Consider the following 13474-nt stretch of genomic DNA (forward strand, 5'->3'; position numbering starts at 1 on the left):
CGGTCTCCTGCTGTTAATATCCTTAGTGACAACGTGTACAACAATATCACCTTTTGTGCCCTTAAAAGATGAATCCGCTCTACAACGTCATCAAACTTTGCCCCTGGCAGACATACCCTGGTCCTGTTCCACCTATCCTTTTTACATACCATGTTCCCCGGCAATAGTTCCTAGTTCCTCTGGGACCAGCGCATTCTGGCTTGGGGGTTGCTGCTGTGTTGCGTGGTGATCAAGTGCAAGCTCTGGTGTTGATGTTGGCAGCAGAGAGCTTGATGGGCCCCTCAATTTAGATCCTTTGAGGGCTTTCACCCTGCCTTTCAAACTCTCATATAGGCCCATAATAACGCTGAGTTGTCGCCTGATTTCCTCACACTCCTTACATTGCGCACACACAAAGATGGCAATATCATGACCCGTACCTGATTCAACCATAAACATCAAGCAAGCAGTGCATTTTAAAAGGCTGTGATTCAGAGGGCAACTGTTCCTCTCAGTTCTCCCCTGAGCCACACCACTCCATTTAGTTTGAACCTTTTGCTTTGCTACTCTGAGTCATGATTTCAAATCAATTTCATTATAAAATTATAACCCTAAACTTGTATCCCAACACCATTATAACACTACATATCTATATATATTTTTTTCAGTATCCAGTATTATCTTCGAGTTCCTTTATACAGGGTGTTTCAGTTAAACGTTTCAGAACTTCTAAGAGGGGTAGGGTACATCCTGACAACTCGAAATCATATAGCAATGTGGGGTCGGAAATGCTTTCCTGAAGCGGTGTTGTACACAGAAGCACCATAAAGAAAAGGGACCGTAAGTGAGAAATCGTTTTAATAATACATGAAAAGAAGCAAAAGGTACATGGATTAAAGTAAGTGTTCGAAGTTTCTTCCACGGGCTACAATGCACGCCTCACATCTCCGACGCATGGACATCCGAACATTCTGGAATACTCCAGGCGAATTTCTTCGGCAGCTACTGCGATTCTTGCAACCAGCTCCTCAGCATTGTCAACAGGGGTGTCATAAACTAGCGAGTTCATATGACCCCAGAAATAAAAATCAAGACATGATAGGTCGGGTGACCGAGCAGGCCAACGCACGGGACCACCACGTCCGATCCACTGTTGACCAAATGTGACATCCAGGTAGTTACGAACATCTCCGCTATAATGGGCAGGGGCTCCATCGTGTTGGAACCACATTGTCTGTTGCGTCGATGCAGAAATCTGTTCATCTCTCAAAAGTTGTGGCAATACTTGCTGCAGAAAGATCAAGTAGATAGGTCCGGTTAGACGACACGGTAACAGGTAAGGTCCGATGAGGTGATCTCCCATAATACCGGCCCATTCATTGACCGAAAATCGAATCTGTGCTGCACGACGACTTCTGTGTGCAATACCGCTTCAGGAAAGCATTTCCGACCCCTCATTGCTATATGATTTCGAGTTGTCAGGATGTACCCTACCCCTCTTAGAAGTTCTGAAACGTTTAACTGAAACACCCTGTATAACTTCCGTATCAAGTTATGTATTAATTAATTATGTTACGTTTGTAAAGTCTAATTCGTTATATGTATTTAGTTAAAAAGTGCAATTTAATTGACAATGAAGTTTAACCAGATTAATAATTTTACTGATTAATTGATAATATTATATACGATACTGTACTAAGCTTATGCTGTCTAGTTTGGAATATAACGTTGTATCCTACGTAAATCTACGGACACTTAAATATTAATTAACTTCCAAAATCTCGCTGTCTCAATGCAGAATAAACCAAGGATCTTGACTAGGTCTATAAGCTACTTATAGAAAATAATTTAATATAACAATTAGTCAATAAAGCGGCTAAATATAGCTAAAAATCTTTCCGTTCGCCGGAGTTGCAAAACTTGTAAAGCACGTGGATTGGATACCCTTACCGATACTAAGTAATAACCTACAAAATCTTTATCTAAGTTAAAATTTAAATTAAGTATCATAATTAGGAATATAAAGCTACTCTAGAAAATAAGTTAATATGCTAATATATGCCCATTTAAGTTAATAAAACAGAAAAAACTTCTCAATTTTCTGGAGCCGTAAAACCTTCCGAGTTGTGTACGTCCATTCAAGATAAAACCTCCCCAGACGAGAACACATCCATCGCCATATCGATCTCTTTCAGTGATGTTTGCGGGGTGATACCGTGTGCCAACCTCTCGCCAGATTAACTGACGTCCAGAATCGCTGCTGAGACTGAATCTACCCTCTTCAGTAAAGAATACCTTAAGTAAACATTTTGTGGTTGTAACTTTTAGATATTGTGTTGGGCCTTAAGTTTTGCTCACCAGTGTAGTATGCTACTGCCACAGGATCTGCAAAATCTGTGCAGATGGGCTGAGAGGTGGCAACTGAAGTTTAACATTGACAAATGTAAAGTATGCCTATGGGCCAAGCTTTCCCTTGAGTACTGTATTCAGCTCTGGAGGCGTCATTTTAGGAAAGATATATAGCTGCTGGAGGCGATTGTAGGAAAGATTTATAGCTGCTGGAACGAGTACAGAGAAGGAAAACGTGATTCGTGAGGGGAAGAAAGGGTTGCTGTTACCAAGAAAGGCTTAATTTCTGCAAATTGCAGCTTCTGGAGATTAGGCACCTGTGAGGTGATCTAATTGAGGTGTATAAGTTCTTGAATGGATTGAGCAAGCTCAATAGTAATGGGATTCTTTCTCTTGTTCAGATTAATCACCTGATGGGCCATAAATTCAAATTGAAGCAGAACAATTGTGGAAGATTTGCGTAAATTCGCCTTTAGCCAGCGGGTGGTTGATAGTTGCAACAACTTCCATCTGTTGTAGTGGAGGTCGTAATTTAAAAAAGTTCAGGGCAGAACTAGACAAACATTTTCAGTGAATGGGTGGATGAAATGGGAAGGTTTTTTTTAATTTTTTTTATTGGCTAATGCTATGTAAGCTTGTGTTCTTGTATCATATACGCTGCATTGGATATGGTATATGAAATAAATTTTCTGTTTATACTCCAGGACGACCAAACGGTCAGAGGAGTTCGCATGATAGATTGAATACAAGAAACAGCACCGTATTCAGCAGTCACGGGCTGGAACACCGGTCACTCAAGGCACGTGTAGTTAAGCACCCGTGCGCCTGACCACTAGGCTACGGCGGCCTATCGTATCGTATGTGGTATCCTTTACCATATCCAATGCAAAATGCGTAAGATAATTAACAAGTTAATGTACAGTGGATTTAATTTGTCGGCGCTGTAGTATAGGGGTTGAAGTCACCTTTCTTTCCTACACTGTTTGAAAAACGCTGAGGTTCGAATTCCGTCAATGATGTGAGAAACATTTATGGGCTTTTTTTTTTTTTATTCCGTGGCTGAATTAGTCGTTCTCAGTCCTGAATAGCAGGGGATCCCCCCAACCCGGAAACTCCGATTTTTCGCCTAGCACAACAGATAAATGGACTGAAAGTTTTGGACATAATCAGATAAGATATCCCTTTGTGTAGCCCTAAATGACAGTTTTTAGTATTGCACTACTTTGAAAAGATAGCTTTAACTATACAACTTACTATGATTATTGCGATTTCGTATACCGCATGGCAGTTACACCGAGCAACTTCTTTACAACTGGTTTGGTTTCTGTGCATGTTGGCATTGCAGACCACCTACATGAAGGACCAGTTAGTCCTGAAACAGTTTCATAGCAATCTCATCTTTTAAACTGGTCGATTAACTTTTTGGCAAGGGTTTATTTGAAAGTAGTGCAATACCAGGAAAATTTGTGAGGATTAAAACCATTGCATTTTCTATGCAGTTAAATCTTGCTGGCCGCAAAATCAGAAAAGAACAAGATAGTCCTGCAAGCATCTTACATAAAGAGAGGACTGTCACCTTTTTTTTTTTTTTTTTTCATGAATTCTTAAAGAGAAATAGGATTGTTGAAACGCGTTCTGGATTTCTCTTCATATTTCCAGATTGTAATTTTTTTTTTTAAAGGTACGTAGATTTTACATAATTTATTGTATTATGTCGGGAGGTATGTGAGGTGAAGTGAAAACAATGACTTTTATATGTTATTAGTTAATGAATTAATATTGGTAACAAGATAATTAGATATTTACTTTTCACTTCTGTTAACCACAGAAAAAGAAAATCATTTAACTTAACATATAAAAATCTGAGGCGTCTGAAATGTAACGCACTGCTGAGTGTCATAAAGACCACCCAAGAACCAACCTCAACAACAGTTTCCGATTTTTATACAACGGCACATGGGGAAATAATACACCTTGTAAAATATTCATTTGAAAGGCCGCCGTAGCCTAGTGGTCAGGCGCGTGGGTGCATAAATAGACGTGCCTTGAATAACCGGCGTTCAAACCCGTGAATGCTTAATACGGTGTTGTTTCTTGTAATTTGTCTATCTTGTGAACTTCTTTGGTCGTCACGGAGTATAAACGGAAAATTTATTTATTTAACAGCGAGATACTATTATTATTATTAGCCATATGGTGCAAGGAAGCCGGAGGCCAGCCTGCACCCGCCAAAACAAAAAAAAAAAAAAAAAAAAAAATCCCAAGTTATCCTGAGAGAGAGAGAGAGAGAGAGAGTCAGAAGTAGAGTCACCAAGAAAGAGAAGAATGATTACTCTTCTTCCCCTCCCTTTTGCCATTGAAGAGTCTGGAACTGTAATTTACTTACATAACAATGCTGTAACTGTTTCCCGACTTTTATACAAGGGCTAAAAAAGGAAAAATAGTACTCCTCCCACATCTCTCTGAAAATGAATATTTTTTGGAAGGTAGTAGTATTTCCCCCATATGCCTTTGTATAAAAGTTGGGAACTGTAATTCACATACATAACTATTATGTAAATAAAGTACTAAATATAATATAAAGCGAGTTGGCGATACCTGCCATTCGTCGATTATTTTTTAAAAGCCAGTAAAAATTAATTTTTATACTGTATACCGTATACGATTACTTGGTGTGATTTTCCAGCGGATGCTTTTTAATTCTTATTGAACTTCCATACCTACCCACTGTAAAATAGGAGTAACCAGCTGATGTCTGCCGAAAAGTGAATGGTGATTGGCTGCTTTTTGGTCTCCTGACCAGCTGATTCGACTCAGCTGTTGTTGGGCATCAGACAGTCTTGGATACTGTTGATTGCTGGGTGTTTGTAGGCCGGTTTTTGTAATGTTCTGTTTTGGCTGAAATTTATTATATGTAGTTACTGTTAGTTTTGTAACATTTAAAATTTACTTATCTATAAAAGAGACGACTTTGTTTTCGAATCGTACGCTAACTTCATATTCCTCCGAAATATTTCTACGATTTTAGTGGTGTTTATTAATGATTTTACAACCACCTGAAGAAATTGGTGAAATTAGTACTCTTTCCAATATAGACCGGTCTACAATGGGTCAGATAGGTGACAAAAACGTAAGTAAATGACAAGTTTAATTTTCATTTCATGGTGTTGTTAATCATTAGTTTTTAAAACTTTCATTACTGCAACGTTGAGTAATGTTACATCATTTCAGCAAAGCAGTAGCGTTTATTCATTCTAATGCTGATTTTCCAATTAAAATTATCTCCTTTTGTAACGTTTAAAGCACAGTTTTTTGTTAGTAATTTTGAGGTTACTATTTTAAGTATGCATGCATAAACTAGCGTACGCTTCATTTAATTGTGATGTAAACTCTATAATGCAATGTAAATTCTTAGTTGAACAACTTCGAGTTCAACATGGACCAATTCTTAACGCTTATAAAATTAATAGAATTATAAAATTTTCTTCTATTTCCGAATATTTGCAATCTTTAATTTGATCTAAATGATCCCTTTGTTTATTCTATAAATATTTTTTAATGAATTTGGTGATTAGATTTTGATTGATAAGGTGTATTGTGTAGGAATTTTCCCTGCATTGGTGAAGGATGAATAGTGAGTTGTTTAAAAATTATAAGCACATTCTACTTTTAATCTTGTAGTTCCTTTTCCAATGCATGTATGGGGAATTTTGTCATTAGGTTATTGATATGGTTTATTATTAAAATGGTAAAAGGCATTAAGATGATTTATCACGTTATGATAGTCTCCTGTTAATGGTACAATTGGAAGAGGAACCAACCGAGTTTTCTGATCATAGTTGCAGGTAATAAAGCTTAAGTTGAAATACTAATTTATTTTTGCACATTTATCACAAAATTATGAGAACGGAATGCTAAATTCTTTCGAGAACGCTTAACACCGCACCTGTCAAGCTTCAACTTCGAATGAGTCATTGGCTCTCAAGGTCCTTGGACTAGCCTTAGCAACAGTAAAGCTTCCTCATTGGCCAAATAGTTTTTGAAGATAACATTCCCCCTCATCTTCTCTTAGAGCTTTAGCGACAGTTATCTGTTGATATATTCTCGTACGTTGTAACAACATGGCTATTGTGGTAGCTTGAGTTTTCTACTAAAGGGGAAAAAAGTAGTAGCTGCCCAGTTTTAAATGTGAATTATCGGGGAAGTACGGCTTGTGAGATTTTAAAATTAAAAACTGATTCGAAAAATTAAATACCTGGTATATACTGCGTTTCTACCTATTTTACGTACATTGTTATGGGAATAGGAAACAGTGCTATTTAAAATACATCATTCAAGGTTTATATTTAATATATATATATATATTTATTAGAGGAAGTCAGTGCTTAGTTGACGGGCAGAGTGCAATTTGGAAGGTTACCAGTGTTAAAAAAAAAAAGTTCAACAAAGTGTGTGTGTGTGGGGGGGGGGGTTGGAATAACAAATTTACGGGTTCTAATTTAAGCACTGGTTGAGTGTTGACTAACTTTTTTTTTTTTTTTTTCTGAGACCATTTGAAAATTCTTGGAGACCATTTGTGGTCTCCGAGAATTTTCGCACACGGAAAAGTGGTCTTATTTTAATATTATCAGGCAGAACCAGAAGTCAAAACTAATAATTACTAGATAGCACTGCACAGAAAGATGTTAGCATGTGAACGTAAAAGTTTTAAATTTCTGGTTTCTAAAAGTTCGTATTTAAATATATAGAAAATAATTGTAGAATTTTCCAAAATTTATAAGCTGCCCTTTAAAAAAAGGTTTGGAAGCACTTTTTGATTATAAGGTGCCACACATTGTGATATTTTAATTAAAAAATATATATATAAATAAATTCAGTATTCTCTGTAGCTACTACACCCAGAAAATTTCACTGTAATTGTTTTATTATAGTCAATTCATGGTTGTACTGCTTACAGTGATCCATGCATTTTTATGGTGGTGTAAATTTTCTTACATCTGTCTTGCAGTGACAAGGGATGAACACCTTATCACTGAAGTAAAACTGTGTATAGCATTGACACACCCGAGTTGGACTGTATAATTAACTCTAGGTTGCTTTCCACATTGGCTATTTACCATTGTTAAACTTCAGTGTTAGAATCCCAACTGCCACTAATCTGTCTTAATCTAGAGGTTTTGCTGCAGCAGCTTGATTCCTATCATTAATCACTCTGCCGACCTCTTTGCACCACCTGCAAAGTTTGACAATAAGTTTTGATATTCCCTCATCAGTATTGTTAATAAGGGGCCCAGCACTGAATGTTCAGGGATGCCACTAATAACATTTGTCCAAGAAGAACAGGCGCCTCTGTAGCCAGGTGGGCAGGAGCAGCAGTGTGTAGCACAGGCTTCTTGATTAGACCTGGGTTCGAGCCTGTCACCACCAAATACGGAGGATGCGGAAAGGTAGGGAATGACCACCGCATATCCCGGAGCAATATGGCCTTAGTTGCTAATGCTCCTAAAAAAAAGCCAAAAATAACCAAGAACAGTGCCCATTTATAAAATTTGGCTTCTGCCAGTCATCCATCCTTTAATTAATCCTTAACAGTAACTTACCATTGATATCCTATTGCTCCAATTTGTACAGCAGTATTTCATGTGTAACTATGAAAAGCTTTACTGAAATCTAAATATATGATCTAAGAAAACTTATTTTTTGTATGTTCTTTTATTACAGTGTCATATTAGCTAATCAGTTTGATCAGGCAAAATCTCCCCTTAAGAAACCCATGCTATGATTTCTCTCTAACTGCATTCTTATCAAGACTTTCAATTGTGAACAGAAGTCACCCTTACAGATCTGTGATCACTTGCTTTGATGTCCATAGGAGAGACATCTGCACACTTCCAAACTAGGTTAACATGTATGGACTTGGCAAACCCAGGGTCCTGAGCTGGATATCACCATTCTTCTCTTTCTTGTTGATTCCTTTCTACTTCTCTCTCTCAGGGTAACTTGGGAATTTTTTTTTTTTTTTTTTTGGCAGGTGCAACATAAACCCCAGGCTTCCTTGCACCATATGGCTAATAATAATAATATGCCCTCATGGGTAGCACCGTTCGTAGAATCACCATCCTACCTACACTGGGTGGGAAAGATCTAAGTTGAGTCCTGTCGACAATGTGAGGAATTTTTATGGGTCTTTTTTCATGATGTGGCTGAGTTAGTCTATCTCAGACGAGAGTAGCATGGTTTTTTTCTCCTAGAAATGCTTGGTTTTCATCCAGCAGAAAATTGACCACATGCAATTTACAGACTAGGTTGAGAGTTTAGTATAAAACAGCATTAACTACAAAATCATTTTGTAGTTGATGTTTTTATAATTAACCAAAAAAAATCATTTGACATTTTCTTGTTTACTGGAAATGTACTTACAGTCTAAGCTAACTTGTAAAGTACTAGAGAGATACAGTTCTATCACACATGTATGCTTTGTTTTTTGTATAAAGTAAAACTAAAGTTATTGCAAAAAGAAAATGCTGTTTTGTAATTAACATTGTTTGACACTAAACCCTTGATATGTGGAGCAATATGGCTTTAGTTGCCGATGCTTCTAAAACCCTACTACAACTTCCAAACTATAAGTACTTCTAAATTATTGCCAGAGGGTTGTTTACCTCTTTTGTTGCTTCTTTTAATATATTTGGATCGATTTTATCAGTCCCAGGTTTCTTATTAGGTGCATGTATGTATGTGTGTGTGTGTACATGAACTGGCTTCACCATGTCCTTCTGCATGTAACAACTTGATTCCCAGTGGATGGATTTTAATGAAATTTTTTATATTTGGCCTTTTAAAAATATTTGTTGCTCCTTTCGAAATTTAATTAAAACTGAACAGATAGAAATCTGGAATATTTCTTTTTTTTTTTGCCCTCTACAATTTGTATGTAAAAAAAAAATAAGAAATTCATAGATAAATGTAGTTTTAATGCAGTAGAGTTTGTACATCCTTCTCATGTATTGTTATATAAGACATGTGGACACACACACAGCTTTCAATTAAGTTTAAGTTGAAAATTTACTGTACATATATGCTGCCATGCCAACTCTAGTCTCATATGCATATGTGCCAATAGCTCCCCACAGGCAGTCATTGGCAACGTGGAACAGTGTTCAATATTCTTAATTCCATCTTGACTTCAGAGACAACGTGATAGCTTTTCAAACTTCATTTCACAATTTATTTTTTATCCCTTTAAATATGAAAAGATGAGTCAAAAAAGGAAAAGTAATGAAAGTGGGGGAGCTACTAAACGTAAATGGCTTACATTAGAAAAAAAACCTTGATATTTTCAAGTACCATAAAGATGGTGTATTGTATGCTAAAATTGCTTGGGAAAATGGAATGAATGAAGCATCAGTGTGAACGATTATTCAAAAGAAGGATCAGTATCAAGAGCAGGGAATTTCTACAGCATCTTACATGATGAAAGTGATAGAAGTTTGCTATTGATTAATACGGAAAGTGTTTTATTAATATGGATAGAAGATTGTAATCAAAAGAGAATTTCTTTGAGTCAAAACATCAAGCAAAAGCCATGAGCCTTTATAACATGCTGAAGGAAAAAGAAAATGAAGAGGAGACTAAAGAATTGTTTACAGCCAGTCGTGGTTGATTTTTATACTTTAAAAATCATGTTGGGCTTCACAATGTTTGTATCTCAGGTGAAAGTGCAAACAGAGATGCTGCTGCAAGATTTCCTAGTGAATTGAAAGGTGTCATTTAAGAAGGTGGCTACAAGGACGAACAAATTTTCAACATTGATGAAACTGAACTGTTCTGGAAAAAAAAAAAAAATGCCCTCACGAGCATTTTTTAGCTGAAAATGAAAAGGCCCAACCTGGATATAAAGCATCAAAAGATTATTTAACACTTTTTTGGGTGGAAACTCATTTGGTGATTTTAAATTGAAGCTTCTACTTGTGTCCAGAGCCCTAAAGGATTGCGTAAAAAGCACGTTGCCCACAATTTGGTGATCCAGTAAGAAAGCATGAATTTCAAGAGAATTGTTTACAGAATAGATCACAAATTATTTTTGTCAGACGGTTGAACGTTACTACAAAGATGAAGGGATGAAGTTCAAAATTTTGTTGCTTTTAGACAATGCACCAGGCCATCCACCTGAAATTTCTGATCTCCATAAAAATGTAAAAATATGCTTTCTTCCACCTAAAACAATGTCCCTCTTACAACTCATGGATCAAGGTGTAATTGCCACATTCAAGGCGTATTATCTGCAGCAAACTTTTTCCCAAGTGATTGAAGCTTCAACAGGACTGGGATCATCATCTTTACAAACATTTTGGAAAAATTATAACACCAGGAATGCGATCGAAAATATATCTACATCTTGGCTAGAAATAATTGCCAACAGAATGCAGCATGTTTTGGCAAATGATTTCACTGGTTTTGAATCGCAAGTTCAGATAATTGCTGAAGACATTGTGAAGATCAGAAAAGACTTGATTTGAAAATTTGGACACTGCCAATGTACGTGACTGCATCGACTCGCATGCAAATGACTTAGATGATGCAACTCTGCTTGAAATTGACGAGCAAATTCTATATGAAGAAGAGGAAAACAATTCTGAAGTGGCACCAAAAGAATTTTTAACAGAAGAATTAGAAAGTTTTTCAGGGTGTTGACATGGTCTGCAAGGCAATTGTGAATGGGGATCCGAATGTTGAACATAATATCAAATTACGGCAAATTTTACGAGATGGGATTCGATGCTACACAGACTTGTACGTATAAACTTTATACTTGGTATAAAGTATACTTTATATTTGATATAAAGAAGAGATGACTTCACCAGACTTAGTTATTGAAATATCTAAAGCTTTTCTTTCTCATCCTCCTGGTGTTACCTTTTCATTAATAAAATTTTTCCAATATTTTTTATTTCCAATCCTTTTAATTGTGCTATCAAGCACAAACTGTATATAGATTTATTATAATTTGTTTATAGTCTATTTGTTTCTCTAGTATGCATTCAATTAAAACCCATTATAATTATACCAGCGGAGATGGGAGAAATCCCAGGTGCCGTCTGACACGAACATACCTTATAATTATACCAGGGATCGCCAATATGGCCGCCTTACTGCTTTGGACCCTAAACACACTATAATTATACCATGGATCGCCAATATGGCCGCCTTACTGTTCGGATGTGCTATTCATCGCTCCGTGAACTTCGCTTTTAAATATGTGGTTTAAGTGTATTTTATCTCCAGAAAAGTGCTTTCAACTAAGCAGTAACATCAGTGGATTCCTCCGGTGAGATACTTTTGGTGCTTTACTGGGTTTATCACCAGATATTTACGTTAGTATCTATTTCCTTTGTGGTGAGACTGTACTGGTCACCATGTGGCACACAACAGGGAAATAGAGAGGCACCGATATAACGTGGGTGCCACGTACCTATCTGGCTCTTGACTGGGGTAATGTTCAATGAAAGTTACTTTGGACTGTGATTGTCCCAACTAACTCCTATCAACTTAGTGAAATTCCAGCTGGAAACAGTGATTCCCCCCCCTCTATCATTCATAAACTGACAATGGAGAGAAGCTACTTCTGTTCCGATGATCTTTTCAACAAAATAACACTACCAACATCTTTGCCGATATAAAATACCCAATAGGAAATTAACCCCGTTCTTCTAGGGGCATTTCCACATGTGGCTGTTTCTCCACCCCCTACCCCAAGTGACAGAGGGGGATAGCCCAAAGTCTTTGCTGAAGGACTATTCAGCTCCAAATTCAAACAGACTTGACGAAGGTGGCCTCTTGCTCACCTCCACGAGCTCTTTAACGCGGGACCTCATAAACTCAGATTATCCGTAAAAGTTCGATAATCCGAAATTTGCAAAGATGGATGGGAAATTGAAATAACCCACAAATGCCATGCATCAGAGCCAAAATGATAACCCCGTTGTCGTAGACCAACAACAGGAAATGTCAGAACTCCATTCGGGGGGCCCTGCTAACAGGAAAACGCAAGTATAGAAAGCCAACACCTAATCCGGAGCGGGAGATGCGCTCTCTAACTGAATCAAAAGACATAACAGAAAACCAAAAGGACACCACCGAGGAGAAGCCACCTGATTCTCCCCTGGATTCCTCCTTGCCAGGGGGGTACAGTTCATGAGAAGTCTCTGTTCCTCAAGGCTGCCTTGGAAACATTTAAGGAGCAATCTAATAGGGTAACCACAGGGCTAAGGGCACAAATCGTGAACCTGTGGAACAAGCTGGACACTCTTGACGGAAACTTATCTCGAGAGTGAGAGAGCCAATGCAAAGCTCCAGGCACACATGGAATGTGGGGAAAACCAAATGCAACAGCGTGCGCGCATGTGTCCACATATGCCCAAGTGCTGAGGACCACAATGACACGGAGCGACCACCAACCCTAACTGCTCCCAGCAAAAAGAAAGTACCACTACTACCAAGACCCAACCTGGTCATACTGAAGCCAACAAACACCGAGACTCTTCATACAAGTGAAGAAGTAGACTGTAATTACTAACCTTAGCGATGAATTCAAACATACCAGAATAAAATCGATAAGGAAGACCTGCAACGTCTGTGTCATCATCGAGACAGAAACACAGGAGGCGGCGAACAAAATTATAGCAAACCCGAAAGTGCCGTCCCTGGGCCTACAAGAAGAAACTCCCAAGAAAAAAGAACCAAGCATTGTAATCTTTAACACAGGAAATGACCTATCCCCAACACAATTGCAAGATGAGATATATCACAAAAACCTGCAGCAAGCATTTCCAGATACGGACCCATCGAATCTGATAACACCCAGATATCAGACAAAACCCAGAAATAATAACTCAGCTAACTGGGTGGAAGAACTAGCTCCCAGAGCATGGAAAGTACTAACGCAGCAGGGAAGAATCTACATCAATTGGGTCAGTCATCGCTTCAGAGAGCACATGGCTGTTCCAAAGTGTTTTAGGTGCTGCCGATTTGGCCACACCACACACACGTGTACCCAATCGTAAACTTCTACAACCTGTGGGCACTGCGCAGAAGTAGGCCACAATTACAACTCCTGCCCAAACAAAACCGCTCCACCAGTGTGTGC

The 13474-nt window shown here is 37.9% G+C and overlaps 1 protein-coding gene across 1 annotated transcript in view; it reads left to right on the plus strand.

The window, feature by feature from the left end:
- The first annotated feature begins 5246 nt into the window (after positions 1-5246).
- The window catches only part of Sesn (Sestrin), a 123735-nt gene continuing 115507 nt past the window's right edge, over positions 5247-13474 (plus strand). Inside the window, exon 1 of the mRNA XM_090379006.1 lies at positions 5247-5458. Coding sequence (XP_090235132.1) covers positions 5369-5458 — 90 coding nt within the window. The 5' untranslated portion in view covers positions 5247-5368. The remainder of the gene's footprint in view (positions 5459-13474) is intronic.

This window comes from Mastigoproctus giganteus, chromosome 8 (genome assembly GCF_048544385.1).
Source record: "Mastigoproctus giganteus isolate SK-2022 chromosome 8, ASM4854438v1, whole genome shotgun sequence".
NCBI classification, from domain to species: domain Eukaryota; kingdom Metazoa; phylum Arthropoda; class Arachnida; order Uropygi; family Thelyphonidae; genus Mastigoproctus; species Mastigoproctus giganteus.